We start from the raw sequence: 15,997 nt of genomic DNA, 5'->3' as shown, positions 1-15,997 counted from the left end.
GGGGGGACCAAAAAAGATGTGCATCTTCGAATTCCTGCTGCCTGAGTGGTCCATGGGATGGGGCAGGTCCTTGCTCCATGCAGTGGCAGCTAGAGGGGACAAGGAGCACACTGTCCTTGTCACCTGGGGTGGCTCAGGGCATGGGCACAGTGAGTGGTGAGCTGAGGTTTCTCCTTGTGCCTTGCAGAAGCCTGTGATGACCCACCTGTCCTGAGGAGAGGGGAACCTTCCTGCTACCGCATTTCAGTGATGATACAAGACCTCAGCGCAAAGCCTCTCACCACCTTCCCCGCAACACTTTCTCCTCCTTCTCCTATGCCCTTCTCTCCCTGAAACCCTGGACAGAAATGAAGCCAAAGGCCGTGGGCAGGAGGTCTCACTGGGAGCTGTTGGGGAGAGGAGCAAGGCACTGGGGTGCATTCACGTGGCCAGGGGCTTCCCTGGGAGGATGCAGGCATGAGACCTTGGCTTTGGGAAGCTCTTGGGTACTGGGTCAGCCAAAGGGACCAGAGGAGGGAGCTGGATGTCAGCGTGGCATTCAGCACAGGGACCAGGAGCAGTGGCACAGCCCTCACTTGGTAAAAGCTGTCAGTGCCTGTCCCTGCTCTTTTCCAGGCTGGTGGTGAGCAGGGACAGGCACTGACAGTGGGGTGGAGGATGCCCCTGGGGTACCCCAAGTAGAGCAGGGACCCGGGAATCCCAGTGCTGGGATTTGCATCGTGGTGCTGGTCCCAGCTCCCTACCATGTCCCTGGAAGCATTGCTTCCCTTCCCTGAGCAGCAAAGGAGGTTGAGAGCAGTGCTGGTTCCCTCCCAGGGAGCACTTGGCCAACAGATCTTTGCACCAAGCCATGCAAACACCCACTGAGGCTTCTCGCCGCCGTGCCTGAAGTGAGTGTGACCATCTGGGGACGCGAGTGAGGCGAGGCTTGCAGGAGGTGTTGGCAAGGAAGGTGGAAGAAATGATGGAGAGCTTGTTGGGTATTGGTTTGCTTTTCCAGCTCTCAAAGATCCCTCCTCTCCATGTGAGGTTATATCAGCAAGATATATAGAAGAACTCCAGCAAGCAGAGTGTAGGTGCTTCTCTGCTCCGCAGAGGGGTCAGCCCATGCCAAGATGCACTCTGTGGATGAGCATGTCCCCTGTCCCTGATGATGGCATTGTAGAATCTGTTAGGACCACCCCATCCTTTGGAGGAGCTGTGATGACCTTCAGGAGCTGCAGTGGCCCTGGGCTTCTGCCAGGTGACAGTGGCATTGGTAACACCCTCCCAGATGCTCCAAGATGTTTGTTTTCCTCCAATATTTAATTCCCCACATCCATTAACCCCTGTGGATCAGTGCCTGCCCCCATCTCCATGGCCAGGGTATTGGGATGGGAAGAGGGTTGGTTTCTCTTACAGGTCACTTTGGAAGAGTTTTTTTGCTTGGTTACCTGCTGGTCCCTATCCTGTATAGCCCCCACCTCCATCCTTCCCTCCCTGCCTCTCTCCTTCCACAGTGGATGATGGGGAGAGGATCATTCGCAGCCAGAGGGTGAATGTCAGACCAATGCTGACAGATTCCCATCAATGGCCACTCAGGCTGGACCCTTTAGGCAATTCCTGTGCATCTGAGCTAAAACCACTTTAATTATGAGCAGTAGGATGAATTATCATGCAAGTAACACATATGTTGGCTTTGTCTAGAAACTGCTAACTGCCTAGAAATTGGTCCTGTGGTCATCCCAGAGCAGTCTTGTAAGTCCATAGTCTGGGCTTCCCAGATGGAAACAAAACCAGTTTCTTAATTTAAAATTAAATCCTTCTGGCCTGACACTCAAAAGGGTAAGTGCAAATCTCTGCTGTGGCAGAAACTTTCCCAGACACTGTGGCATTAATGGGTACATTTCTTGCTGCTCTGCTGGCCTCGGTGCTGGGATGTCAGCTCCTTGCTGGCAGAAGGGAGCTCCACCAAGACTTGGGGGGTTTGCACCCAGCCTTCTGGTGTCAGGGCTCAGCCTTTGCCCCAACTCCATCTCTTGCTGTGTCTGGTTTCAGCCATAACTCAAGTCCTTCCACGCTTGACCCTGTAAAGAAATCCTCACGGTGAGCTTCAGCAGTGCAAACTAAGGCATCGTTCAGGCTGTAGTCATCCACATTGTTCTCTGCTGGTTTTCTGACCCATCTTTCTGCCTAGAGATTTTATATATGTATACTAAATCATGCAATAAAGCCAATTTTGTGTCCAGAACCATCCACTCATTTTCCTGTGTCTGTTCTTTTAGCTCACTCAAGCAAAGGTTCCTCTCTCTTTCCATAGAATCACGGAAGGGTTTGGGTTGGAAGGGATCTTAAAACTCATCTCATTCCATGCCCCTGCCATGGGCAGGGACACCTTCCACTAGCCCAAGTTGCTCCAAGCCCCATCCAACCTGGCCAGGAACACTTCCAGGGATGGGGCAGCCACAGCTTCTCTGAGCAACCTGTGCCAGGGCCTCACCACCCTCACAGGGAAGAATTCCTTCTCAATATCACATCTAAACCTTCCCTCTGGCAGTGGGAAGCCATTCCCTCTTGTCCTGTCACTCCAGGCCCTTGTCCAAAGTCCCTCTCCAGCTCTCCTGGAGCCCCTTTAGGTGCTGGAAGGGCCTCTCCGGTCTCCCCAGAGCCTTCTCTTTTCCTGGCTGAACACTCCCAGCTCTCCCAGCCTGTCTCCAGAGCAGAGGGGCTCCAGCCCTTGGAGCATATTTGTGACCTCCTCTGGACTCACTCCAGCAGGTCCATGTCCATCCTTTGCTTTAACCAATCTGTGCAGTCCTTGCTTTAAAACTAGCCAGGTGAAGCAGACAGGAATTGAATCAGCAGCACTGAAGCAGAACAGAGGCAGATGGTTCTGATCAGGATGGCAATATGAATAGTCAGATACTGGTCACAGAGCCACAGGTGTGAAGACTGTGGGTTAGTGGTACCCAGTGGTGAAGCCAGGTGGGCAAAGGGGATGCACGGGGTGGGGGTAAAGAGAGGCTGATCCTGAAATAAATGCACTGCTCCAACTTGCATGGACACCCCGAATCAAGTCTGGCAGCTGAAGCCACAAGAAACACAAGCCCACTTTGAGGGGTTACTTTAAATCTGTATTAAATAATAGCAGCAACCCTGGGGTAGAGAGAGACCTGCTGAGCTCAGGGTGTGGGTTTCCATGGCTGAAACATGGGGGGTTTATATATCTCTTTACCCCTTTCCCTGCCTTTGCAACACCTCTGTGGCAATCACCCTGTGTCTCTTGCTGCTCCTGTCACCTGTCCCCAACACTGTTGTGATCAGGCATTGGAGCTGACAACCATATGAGATGGAGACCTGTCCCAGGGCAATGCCAGCTCCACGGGGAGGTGGCAGACAGAGACCTGCCCCCTGCCCTCACCCCACTAGTGACAGTGTCTTCACCATCCTGCCAGCAGAAATATGTCCCTGTTTCAGGATGTCTCTGGTCCCAGTTTTGCCTGGGGATGCCAACTAAACCCTCTGTGCTCAGGACACGAGATGGCTCCTTCAGTGTCACATCCAGCAGAACAAACAGAGTCAGAAATCTTTTAAACCCATTTAAAAAAAAGGGGGGGTGGGGAAGGAAGGGAAAGCAGGGGATTTGAAGCCCTCATGCCACGAGGACAAACCCATTTCTGACAACTCGAGTGCCCCAGCAAGTTGCCTTCCCCTCTTCTCTGCATTTAATGTTCTGATTTCCTTAAAGCAGCTTTTTTGGGGGAGGGAAAGTGATGGAGAAAGGTACCCAGTGTGAATCCTGTGGTGGAGTTGCACTGGTAACTCAGCTTTCAGGGCAGCGTGAACCACAGATCCTCCCCCTCCCCGCAGTGGGCGCTGGGGGTGTGATGGACCAGAAAACTTCCCCTTGTCCAAAATAACCCTGGGTCGAGGACAGGGATTAACATATTCCCAAACTATCTTCCTCAGCCAGCGGAAGATAAAATGCTGGTCCCTTCTGAGTCATGAAAACCCCTGTGCTGATTTGATGAGAGGGGACAGCGGGGAGGGGAGATGCCCCGGCTCGGTCCCTGTCAGGACTCGCCTCTGACATCAGCACGAAACCGGCCATAAAAACAGCGACCGGAGGGGACTCCGGCTCAGACAGCAGCCACCTGGCTCAGCGGGACGGCAGCCGGGCACCTCGCCTCGCCACGCCACGGTAAGTGCAGCCCCGGCGGCGGGAGCCACGCTTTTCTCTCCCTCTCGTGATGCTTTTGAGCCCTGCTTTGCCTCCCCGTGTGTCTGTCCTTGCGTCTGTGCGACCGGGCTGGGGGGTTCCAAAAATTTGGTGGCCGCAGCAAACCTGAGCTCGCAGGAGCCCAATCTGCCTCCTGCTCAGCACGCTGCAAACTTTTCCTTTGCAAAAGTCTTTGGAATTAAAGCTGCCGCCACACCCGCGCCGTGTCCTGCCTCACCCAGCTCTCCCGCTTCTGCCCCCCTCGCCCTGGCAGAAATCAAGCCCATTGCTCAGCCGTGCACGCTCCTGCTCATCCCCTCAGTGCCCTGGAGTAGGTTACAGGGTGTTCCCGGATTTCCATTTCGGCAGCTCGGTCCAGGGGTGGGCGCCCAGGGTGCAGAGGTGACCGTGGTCCATTCATGCATCCCCCAGCATCCCACAGCAAACCTCATTTGAGGCTTCGCAGCCTTTGCTTGGTGCAGCCAGCCCTGCACTTTGGTGGTGGCTCCTCTCCCCATCACCCAGGCTGTGGGATCCCGTGCTGCACAGGGGCTCCCGGAGGAGAAACGATGAACTATGTCAGGCCTGACCCAAGGCACTAGGCTAGGACCAAAACCTGTTTTAATGAACATCAGGTTTGCACAACTCGTGTTTGGAGGGGATACTTTCCCAAAAGGTATCAGCCCCAGCAAAACCCCCGAGTTCTGATCCAGTTCTCCCGAGCGCTTTGCATCGCTGCTTGCCCAGGGATACTGTGATAGGGACACACATCAACAGCCAAATCCCTTCCCTCCCACAGCCGCATCGGAGGCCACCGTCTTTGTGGCGTGAAGTGCCGGGGGCCAGGAGACTTCGGAGCCGAGCCACTGCGGGCGGAAAGTGCTGGGGATGAAGCTGGGGGCCACCTGCCTCCTGTGCCTGCTGCTCGCCTGCCTGACCCTGCCCGTCGCCTACGGCCGCATCCTCCAGCGCTCCATGGAAATCAGGAGTAAGGAGAACATGAGTAAGGGAGTCCCCCCAATCAACACCCTGCTTCCAGCCCCCTCTGCATCCCCAGACTCAGCCGCATTTTTGGGGGCGAGGAGGGGGTGTAACGATGCAGAAGCAAAGGTTTGCTTTGAAACAGCCTTTGCAAGAGCTTTTATCCCTCTCTTCCCCCTTTCCTGCTCTCCTTGGGTTATCATCCCCCCACCCACGGGTGAAACGCCCTGTCCTCTCCCCCATCACCCCCTGATGGTTCCTCGGCTTTTTCCTTGCAGACCCGGACATCGACCCCTCCTGGTACACGGGACGCGGGATCAGGCCGGTGGGGCGGTTCGGGAGGCGGCAAGCCCTGGGCGAGGGCACCCACCCCATGGGGGGCCGGCAGCGAGCCTGTGCAGCCCCCCACCCTCCCCGGGAGGAGCGGAACCCTTGAACTGAAGCTGACAATAAAACCCCTTCTCCTCTCATCCCTGTGTCCCAGCCTCTCTGTTCCAAAACGCAGCATGAGGGGGACGTGGGGGGGTGCAGGGTAGAGAGTGTGACCCCAAAATTTGCTGGTCTCGTCACGCTCCAGCAATGAGGGTCTAGTGTGGTTTGGGGAGGGAAGGGTTAATTTTGGGAAGGGGAGGGAGCAGATGGGGTACAGGAGTGGCAATTAGCACCTAATGTCTCCCAGCTGCCCTAACAAAGGGGATTTAGGCAAGAGGAGGGAGCAAATCAGCCTTTTTTCGGAGGACGGGCTCTTGTCCTGCTCCGGGATGGCTCAGCCCTGGGGAAGCACCACAGGTGAGTGTCCTGGCTGGTGTGGGGTGCTGGGGTGGTTGGTTCTCAGGGGTAAGACAACCTCCCCTGCATGGGGAAGGTCTTCAAGAGTGTTTGCTGCCTGGCATTGCTCTCAGGCCATGCCCCAAAACCTCAGAGGTTACTGCCCTGCAGACAAGGTGAGTGCTGCTGCCTTTGGAGAGAGCACAGGTGGTTTTTAATCCTTTTCCAGCCAAGGTGCATTCCCACATCTAACTCATAATATGCAAAGGGGAGGCCCTGGAAGGCACGGGGTACTGGGACACCACTTGTTTGGTTTGGCCCCATTCTGGCTCTTATGTTGGCAATAAATCTGTGATTTCTCCCAAGGATGGGCTGTGACCCACTATGGGTTAGATGGGGTGAGGGAGCACTGGCTCTGGTCCCTGCCACCTCTAAGCTTCCCCACCTGCAGGCTGACATCCAGGACAGGGAAAAAATAACACACCTTCAGGGCACTATTCTCTTTATTTGCAGCCTGAGTGTGAAGTCCCCAGAATGCACCTGCTTTGCTCTGGAAAGCTAAACCCTCCCTTTTCAGATGGAAAGGGAGATGGAGGAGGTGATGTGCAGCTGGGGTGGGGGGATATCACCAGTCAGGGTTGGTGGTAGTGTTGCTAGCAGGTTGTGCTCTTCTCTGGAAGTGGAAGCTTGGTGGAAGAAAACCCTGTGCTTTAGCTCTCGGATGAAGAGAGTGCTAGAGGGTTGAAGAGGCCCTGTGCACCCGGGGTGGGCTCTGAACTTGCTTTGAGGGGGAGGGTGGTCAGGCTGAGCTGCTTCTGCACTTCTGAGTCCCCACTGCTCCTCATGGAGACTTCATCCAGTCATGGCTGAGGTCCAGAGTTGCATGTCCTCAGAGCCAGCAGCACCTCCTCTGTGGCGTGCCCTCCTTCAGGTCAATTGTTGATCTCTCGTGTGGGGATGGGGCAGATGCCTTCTCTTTTTCCCGACGTAGGAGCTCTTGGACTGGGAGGAAACATAAGGCAAGAAAGGGCTCTTTTCCCCTGCTGGTAGTGTGGGGTGCAATGGCCACACCATCCCACCCCAGGGGACCATCCCACAGTTCCCCTAAACTGGGGACACCATTACACCCAGATTGGATACTAAAGCAAAATAAAATTGTGGCTTTGGGAGAAGGCCTGAAAGCCATCTCTGATGCTGGAGTATCCTGGGATGGATCTGTCCATCCTTATGCCTTAAGGGGTGGCACAGGCTGGATTGGCTGGGAAGAAGATCTCGGTGGCAAGCAGGAGCAGTGAAGGGGATCAGCTTTGCAGGGGCTTGGAGCCGTGGTTCACCTGCTTCTGCTCTCACCTAGACCCATCACATGACTCACCTATGGCCATGAAGATATCATTTACTTGATGGTTGGATTTTGCAGATGTCTCCATGAACAGGAGGCCTTTTGTCCGTGCCAACTCTGCCCCCTCCTAAGTGGAGACAAGCAGAGTTATTACCCCAGCCTCTTCTGGGGCTGCTTTTTTGGCTATGATGGGTCAATAATTGTACAGAGATTTTGGAGGTGTCTGAAAACCTTTTAAACTCTTGGCTTTCCTTGGACATATCCCAGTGCTTGCTGGTGAGGGGGTGATGAGGGAACCACAGGCACTCACCTCAGTGGTGACCTTTCGCTCAGCAGCAAGGTCTGTTTTGTTGCCCACCAAAGCAATGACAATTTCATCAGGAAGGAATTTCTTCTCCAGCTCCTCCAGCCACAGCTTTGCTTTCTTGAGTGTTTCCTGGAGAAATGGAGACAAAACTGCTCAGTGATCTGGTTTTGATTTAATCCCTTTGTCTCACAAAGCTGGATGGGTGGCACCAAACCAAAGGTGGAAGAGGTGTGGTGGGGAAGTAGTGATTGCCCTCTCTCAGAAAAACAGGTCACCAGCCCTCAAACACCTTCAGGCATAAATCCACCTTGGATGGGATGCACCCTTTCTGCGTGGCAGCAGAAATCATCCCAGGGTAGTGGCATGGTCCTGCATGGGCAGGGGCAGCCCCTGACAAGTCCCAGGTGGAATGTTCACCTTCTCAGGTGGTGCTCATGTACTGCTTTCTGGTCTGCAAAGGACAAACACCATCATCTGGACATCTCTGCCCCACCAGTGTGCTGCAGCATGGCACGGATGGAACGAGCATCCCCTGCCTTACCTTCTTAGCAATGTCATAAACGAGCAGAGCAGCGTGGGCATTCCGGTAGTAGAGGTGGCAGACACTTTGGTACTTCTCCTGGCCTGCCGTGTCCCAGATCTCAAACTTGACGGTGGCTGCCTCCAGGTTGTGTGTGCGTGTGAAGAAGGAGCCTGCAAGCAAGATGCAGGGTATATGTTCACTTGCAGTAACAGGAGATACCTTAAGTCTGCTGCTGTGAGGTCAAACCCATCCCGAGGGTTGGTAACAATGTTCTAACGTGCAAAGTTGGGGTGGGTTTCTCGTGATCATTGGTACCCTTGATGGGATGATGTGCTGCAAGGCCAGGGGCCCTTCCTGACAGCAGATTTGGGTTCACACCAGGTTTGATGCCAGATAGTTCTGAGCTTTGAAGAACAGACCCCAGACAGAGAGGCTCCACCACCTTGCTGGTGGGTCAGACCTGTGAGAGCTCTGAATAAGAATATCCACTGAAAGGGCTCACACTGGAGGGTGAGCCTCCATCCCTGTTCCTGGGGAGCAGATGGCTGCCTGTAGACCAGCCACAGCCATGGCAGAGGGATGGGGAGAAGTTCCATGGTACTTTGCTCTCCTCCACCATCTCTGCAGATACAGGTGGGACTGCAGCCTCTGTGCCTGCTGTGCCTTCTTAGGCAAAAGCCAGGTACATCATGTAAAAAGAACATCTATGTCTAGATGCTGTAGGACCTAGGCAGGGGAGATTGAAACTAGATTATCTTTAAGGTGCCCTCCAATGCAAACCATTCTATGAGACCCTCCTGGGGTGTCTTAAATAGCTGGGAGGGCAGCACAGGACCAAGCGTGCAAAGAGCAGATGGGCTGTACAGTTTGAATTCCAGGTTTCACTCATTTTGCTGCTCATCTGCCTCTAAAAAGCAGCACCAAGCCATACTTTGGTGATATGGATGTGGCTCTGCTTACAGCCTGGTGCTGAGCAAATGGTCTGCAGAGATGTGAAGGGGAAGGTCTGGCTCTTGGGCAAATCTGTATCATGTTCAGAAGTGGGTCTGTGCTACTGTGAGATGTACCAACCAGTTCTTCTCCATCCCACCCTGCTTCAAGGAAGTGCATCAGGCCTGGTGTCTTGTCCAGAGCCATCAAGCAACTGAAGCCACTCACTCACAGCCCACGGTTGGCAGGAACTCCCTGAAGTCATTTTTCACGTATCGGTAGGCCAGGCTTGACTTCCCCACCGACATGCTGCCCAGCAGAACCACCTTGTACGTGTAGGTGGGATGGCTCCCCTCCAGGGAGGCACCTGGCATTGTTTCCTGTGCCATGGCCTGCAATGAAACCAACTCTGTTCAGTGTACATCTGCAACTGATGCCAGCCTCCTGCATCAGGTCCTGACTGGTGCTAGGGGGACAGGTGGGGTTTAACCTCAGAATAGGCTGGAATAAAATCATTAATATCCTGAATCAAATCTATCAAAGCATCTGCCACTGTCAGTTATGACCAGAAGGTGGAGATCTTTAGGAAGGAACAATCGATGCAAGAAGCCTTCTTGGATATAGACAAGGAGACTAAATTTGGTGTGTCTCCTTTAAGAGGACATGCTGGGGGAAGTTAATGGCAGAGGGACATCACTCATGCCTGTGCCTTGCTCTTGAGCACACCTTTCTCACCACAGTGCTGCTGAAGAGTTTAGGCTGATGTTCTACATTTATTGTGGGTGCTGGTTATAAGTTATACCAGGAAAGCCCAGCTCAGGCATGGAGGTGATGCTGCTACCAGCTTGCTAAGGACACTGCCCAGGCAATGACTCGGCACCTCAGGATCTGATGGGCTTTGTGGTAGCCCTGCTTTGAGTCAGCAAGTTGCTTGAAAAAGCAGGAGCAAGAGGACCTGGCTCAAGCGCCCCTGAGGACAGCAGCACACAAAGCAGATGGCACATGCTCTTGCACCATGGTAAAGAACCCCCAGACAGACCAAGCTCATGAAGTCTCACACCTCATGACTGCGTCAGCACAGAGTGTGACTCCGCCCCACTCTGGATGGAGCTCCACTGTGCCCAGGGATGGCGGGGGAACACAGACCAGAATAACAGTGGTTATCTCAAACCTGACTCCGAGAAAGCTGCTGCAGAGTTTTGGCCATACCCTGGGAAGAGGACGGTCGGTGGGAGCCCTCCTGGGTGGCACGTGTCTCCTCCTCCCAGCCTTGAGGTCAAGGAAGCGACAGTGCCCTGCTCTTGGTGGGAACTGCCAGCACAGGGCAGCAAATAACACTGTCTTGGTTTGCCTTGGTTCCTCCTTACAGAGCTCCTCCTCCAAAAATACTCATGTGAACAGTTATAAATGGGAGAAGGAAGTTCATGCAGAGCCTGAAGATGAAGGCTCATGGGGTGTTGAACTGAACAGGATGCCAGGATGAGCACTGCTGGAATGGGGTGCTTCCTTCCATGTGGAAGAAAGCCCTGGTCAGCCAGAGAGCAAGACCAGGACCTGCAAGACTTATAATGAAGATTTAGCGATATTTCTACCTGGGGCTCAGGAATCTGGTATGTGAAACATTGCTGTTGAGCAAGAAGTATCTTTATGAAGACACCTAACAGCAGCACTAGCAATGTAGTTCCTGGCCTGGGAAGGTCTCTGCAACACCCCTCTCTGACAAAAGCCTCTTGTTCTTGCAAGCTGCTCATCCCACGTGTCTCCTTTATTTTGCCTGTCCTTCCCCTGCAATCTGGCAGGCTCCAGACCTTTAATTCTTCATTAAGGCTGTCCTTAAGAGCATTCTTCGGTTGGCTGAACTCAGGTCTGTATCTTTAGATCCAAATAGCTTTCCTGCTCAGTTAAATGGGCTTTAATTCCCTTAAAGAACACAGGTAACACCACCTTCCCCAGCTCATACAGCCCCTGTGATGAAGAGCAGGATTGTGGTTTGTGCAGAACAGCTAGTCAGGAGTGGGTAATATTATTTAAACAGGAAAAAGATAAACTCTGCAGCACAGCATAACTGTGCTCCTTGTGGTATTGATCACATACACTTGCCTCTTTATAGGCTGGAAATAAGACTGCCATCCATTCTGGGCAGTTACTATTGGTGATAAGCCACAAAACTCTCTAAGGAAGCAAGAAGCTGCTTGAAAACCACCCAAGATTATCTATACTAAACTCAGTTTCTCATCATTTCCCTCTGCTGCTCTCTGTTCAACGTCATAAGGTTGAGTTGATGCTGGAACAAAACTCACCTGAGATTTACTGCAATGAGTTTTGCTGAAGTTCATTTTAAACAACTTCTTTCCCAGAGAATGTCTCCCTTTCCACTCAAGGAGAATGGCAAGGAAGAAAAACACGTGGCTTCTTTCTAATTCAATGAAGAACAGGGGGAAATGGTGGTGGTTTTGTCCTTTTTGTTTGTGTTTTTCTTGGTTTTGGTTTTTTTCTTGGTTTTGGTGGGTTTTTTTGGTTTTTTTTTTGTTGTTGGTTTTTTTTTTTTTTTGTTGTTGGAAAAAGAGTGTACAGAGTAAAAACCTGCACTTTCTGGCTAAAGGACTACAGGAAGAGCATCCAGATATCTCATGTGGTTCACAGTCACCCTTCTGTAGCTGCTCTGTGCTTCGAGGAAGAGACCGTCAGTAAGACTTGGCTTAGGGTTAGTCAGCTCCATAAATTCCAGGATGCTGTTCTGACAGGGTCACCAGTCCCTGCTCCAGGTGTGGATGTCACAGCAAACATCATCCCTGTACTTCCAGCCAGTGTCTGTGCTGCTGAGGAAACACAGGCTTGCTGTTCATGTGGAAACTTTTCTGACTTCCCTGAGCAGATCCAGGAGAAATACTGACAAAAACTTTCCTGTGCATTTCTGTAAGTTAAACCCCAGCAGAGTGCATGAGCATGCTAGAAAGTTTCTGTCAGCATAACTAGAATAAGTTCAGTTGATCTTATTACAAACTCAAAACTCTGAAGGAGTCACCAATGCTTTGGTGTAAAACGGCTTTAGCAAATTTTTCCACACAGGAATTCAAGGGCTGAGGTGTAACCTGAACTGGGACTGCTTAGATGCTGGATTTTGTGGCTTTTTATTTTGATCCTGGTAAAGAATAACTCAGCAATTTGGGGAGCAGCTTGGGGAACAGCTGAGGTGTTGCAGGTCCTGTCCTTGTGCCTCGAGGCCATGCTGAGGGGCAGAGAAAGCTGAACCTGCTTGGATTCAGTATAGTCAGAGTTAAACCAATTTATCTTCAATCAACTGTAAAAATCCTGCTGGTGGATTTAGCCTCCAGATACAGCTTAATATTTTGTGACAGCTGTGTCTAGAAGCAGATATTCGGGGCAAGATTGCTTGATCTCACACTTACCTTGAAGGCAAGTAGCCAAATGGCCAGGACACAGATCATTTCTCACTTCCTGACAGAGGATTAAACATTGCTGCACCCAGGAAATTGTGTTCTCAGCCAGACACCCCCATTCCCCTGTCTCATTGTCTCCTCTCTCCTTCCCTTGGGCCAGCTCTGACCAGCATTAATCAGCTGTGTCCCTATGGAGCCCACTGTGAATCGAGTTAAAGGTGATCTCTTTGCCAGCTACGGCAGCAGCAGCGCCAGATCAGCAATATTGCACTTGAACCACCCATTTCCAAGAAGGGATCTGATGAATATGTTTATGAGGGTGACCTAGTTGTTTAGCATTAGCAGGAAACTGGATTTTATCTAAGGAGTATCCTTTCAAACTCGTGGTTTATCAGCATAAAGACTAGTAATAAAGAGAGAAACATGAGGTGACAGTGTGTGCTAGAATGTGACAGCAAGGGCTTGGCTGTCGCCACTTTGTAAATTAGTATCTCTGCAGCATTTTTAACCTGGGGTGGAGGGTCCTGGTCTATTAACTGTGAGGGGATAAGCCTTTTATTTGCAAAGGAAAGCAGTAAAAAAACAAAGGAAAAGTAATGCATACCTTTTGAAGATGAAGTTACCGAGAAGTCTCATTTAAGACTGTTTAACTTCCTGGGAAATTAATGTTGTTTAAGTGTAATGATGTCTAATAGATGTCTAAGCTTTTCTAAATCACAAGCTCTAAGAAAGTCCTAAAACCATTGAAGACATTTGCTGAGTTTCTGCAGGGGTGCAGCAGTGAACCAGAACCACAGTTAATGATCTCCTTGGAAAAAACACAGGACTTCAATGTTTAACTGTGTAAGTCTGCAGTATCTAACCCTGCAATTTTTGGTCGTGATACTTTAGGTTCTTTCACACTTAGATACTTAATTTTTTCCCCCACATGAGATAGTTGTCATGCACCTACATCCCCAGTTAACTTCCAGTATTCAACTTAAAGCACTCCTCTGCTTTTGGGAGCCTTCTCCTAGCTGCTAAAGCTCTGGCAGTGCTGATGTGGGAGCATGGTCACTTGGAAAGTTCACTTAAGCCAAGGTTACCAGGGGATACAAAAATCCCAACTGCAAAGACTTAAGGTGTAAACACTGTTAGATTTACATAGTGCTGATTTCTCAGGGCAATCAGCTCTCCCCAGAGCTAAGGGGAAGAGAATAAGTTCCATTAACTGTGCCGGGAAATACGAGAGCAATAAATGGAGACTGCCTGGGCTGTGGGACACACCGAGCACTCTGCTAAGACCTTTGCAGTAGCTCTTTGGCTTCCTGAGAGGATGGGGGTAGGGCAGAGGGCTTCCTAAAACCTCTTCTCTTGGGCAGAGACTCACTGAGGACTGTGCCACCCTTCGTGCTGGCTGCACCTTCGCGCCTTGGGTGTGGGGCTGCTTCCTAGTGGGAGGATGAGAGTCCCCGCGCTTGTGTGGGAAAGGCACCTTGGAGACGGTGGGTTGGGTCTGGGGCCTGCCTCACGGAGAATCCCCCAGCAGAGGATGCCTTTACCTTCCCGAAGCCTTGCTCTCCTCCCAGGGTTCCAGTCTGTGCTGTCAGGTGCGGTGGGATGATGGCCCCATCCGTCTGTTCCAGCCTCTTGGTGCCAGGGGCAGGTGAAAGCGAAACCACCCGGGAGTGGTGTCAAAGGTGGGAGGCGACCGGAGATCAGCGAACCTTAGACCCGACGCCAGGTCTAAGGTCTGGGAGCCAGGCAAGACGAGAACACGGGGCTGCCGTCACAGGGAGCGTAGCTGGTGGCCATGCCCCCTGCACTCTCTCCTTCCCCACCTCCTTCCCTCCCCACTTCCCACGCTGGGGTCTGGCAGTGGGTGGGTGGATGGACAGACACATGGATGAATGGGTGAGTGTGTTTTTCCCCATGCCATAGGGTCCAAGACCAACCTAGTTATCAGGGGAATGGGGAGGAAAAGCACCTTGGACTCCACCACAGCCGGAGACGTGGCGTACCAGGGATCTGTCCTTCCCCGGGTTTTTATGATACAGCAATTTCTGCTGACACACATTAGACCTGGCTTTGGTCCTGTGCCAGGTACGGGCTCAGGTAACTTAGGTTTGGGATTGCAAAGTAGAATTGTTTTCAGGAGCATGGCTGATTTACTGTGTGTGAGAAGACACACCCGCTTGTCTTGCAGAATGCTTGGGCTGTTGAGCTTGGGAGGTGCAAAGTGAGCAAAAACCGAGCATTTTACTGCCTGTCAACTAAGATAATAGCTACTTGCCCCAGGCAGCTGGGGCTTAGTGTTTTGAAAAAGGCTACTCTTGTTAAATCTTCAGTATCTTGAGAGAGAAATCACAGCATGTTAATGCATTGGAGTGAAAATGGCAAGATATGATAATTAAATATCTAAATTAAGGTAGTTCTGTATTTCTGTCACTCATCATCACAGGCAGTATCTTTCCTTCAAGTAAGATGTCTGAGAGTAAAACAGACTTCACAAAATCTAGTCCTAATAGTTATAGGGAGCAGGGTGAAAAGCAGAAGTCCTACAAGAAAGCTTAAAAATAATATCAGCCTAGTTTTGAAATGAGAAGCGTGTCTTGTGACTTCCAAGGCCTGAGCACTGTGGCTCAATTGCTTCTCATTTCTATGGTAAACAGCCATGTACAGATGCCTGAGAGTTCCACAGATTTCATACAGGAGGCCGTGTGGAATCACTGTGAGAAGTTTTGGTCTGCAAGCAAAATTGGAGCATTTCCCTTCATTTGGGAATGTGTGCACAGATTTACACTGTCACAGCAAAACTTGAGGTGGATATACTGAAGCCTGGGAGCAGATTTTACCCTCTTACCAGAGGGAAGGAAAGTGTTTACCTTCCCAGGTCCTTCCCATCAGCTCTGCTGAGGCTAGAACAGAATCTGGGGATCCTTTGAGGATGATTCCTTAAAACCCTATGAAAACCCAAACTGTCTGAGGCTCATATAAATTTTTCATCCCCAAAGCAGTTTAATGCCCCCCCCTTCCCTTTCCCATAACTTGTTTCCCACATGAGCTGACTTAAAGCCTTATTTTTTTTCCAGGGCTTTGCATCAGTCAGTCCTTTGGTGCAAGTCTTTGACCCTGTGCACAGTTTCCCTGGCACAGCACATGGGTAGGAAGGTGTTTCAGGACTTTGGAAGGGCTGGGGGCATGAACCCCTTAGGCTGGGATTGCTGCAGGAAGAATCTTTGCCCACAGCAATGAGTGATGCTGAAAGGCAGTCTGTTCCCTTCTACCACTGGTTTGGACCTACAAGCTATGGTAGCATCATGCACCTAAATTAAGCATCTAATTTTTTGTAAAAAAAAAAAAGGCTGGAAGGCTTTGAAGCCTTATGAAAGGACTGCTTTGTTGGTGCTAAGAGAAACTTGATTACCAGTTTGTGCTGCTGCAATAAGCACTCATCTCGTGCTCTGTTATTTTCATACCAGTCTCCTCTGCCTGAGCACATGACACATCTCAGATGCCTTTCACAGAATATTCTGAGTTGGAAGGGACCCACAAGGATCATCAAGTCCCA

General features: G+C 51.3%; 2 protein-coding genes across 5 annotated transcripts in view; one reads left to right on the top strand and one right to left on the bottom strand.

The window, feature by feature from the left end:
- The window catches only part of MLPH (melanophilin), a 28,155-nt gene extending 25,938 nt beyond the window's left edge, over nt 1-2,217 (top strand). For all 3 annotated transcript variants that reach the window (XM_018071676.3, XM_018071675.3, XM_018071674.3), the window contains one exon: nt 188-2,217. In XM_018071676.3, coding sequence (XP_017927165.1) covers nt 188-214 — 27 coding nt within the window. In that variant the 3' untranslated portion in view covers nt 215-2,217. The remainder of the gene's footprint in view (nt 1-187) is intronic.
- Nucleotides 2,218-6,470: 4,253 nt separating this feature from the next.
- RAB17 (RAB17, member RAS oncogene family) lies at nt 6,471-14,151 on the bottom strand. Of its 2 annotated transcripts, XM_008929011.3 has the most exons (6): nt 13,989-14,151; nt 9,279-9,438; nt 8,135-8,286; nt 7,597-7,722; nt 7,320-7,413; nt 6,471-6,949 (listed from the first exon to the last, which is right to left on the bottom strand). In XM_008929011.3, the coding sequence occupies exons 2-6, from the start codon at nt 9,433-9,435 to the stop codon at nt 6,837-6,839; spliced, it is 642 nt and encodes a 213-aa protein (XP_008927259.1). In that variant the 5' UTR covers nt 9,436-9,438; nt 13,989-14,151; the 3' UTR covers nt 6,471-6,836. The 2 variants fall into 2 exon arrangements, with proteins under 2 accessions (XP_008927259.1, XP_017927194.1); XM_018071705.1 differs by lacking the exon at nt 13,989-14,151 and having other exon boundaries at nt 9,275-9,423.
- Between the last annotated feature and the right edge of the window lie 1,846 nt (nt 14,152-15,997).

Source organism: Manacus vitellinus, unplaced genomic scaffold (assembly GCF_001715985.3).
Source record: "Manacus vitellinus isolate BGI_N305 unplaced genomic scaffold, ASM171598v3 scaffold_20_pilon, whole genome shotgun sequence".
In the NCBI taxonomy this organism is placed as follows: domain Eukaryota; kingdom Metazoa; phylum Chordata; class Aves; order Passeriformes; family Pipridae; genus Manacus; species Manacus vitellinus.
Note: the sequence above shows the minus strand (reverse complement) of the source record. Positions and strands in the feature narration are given on the sequence as shown.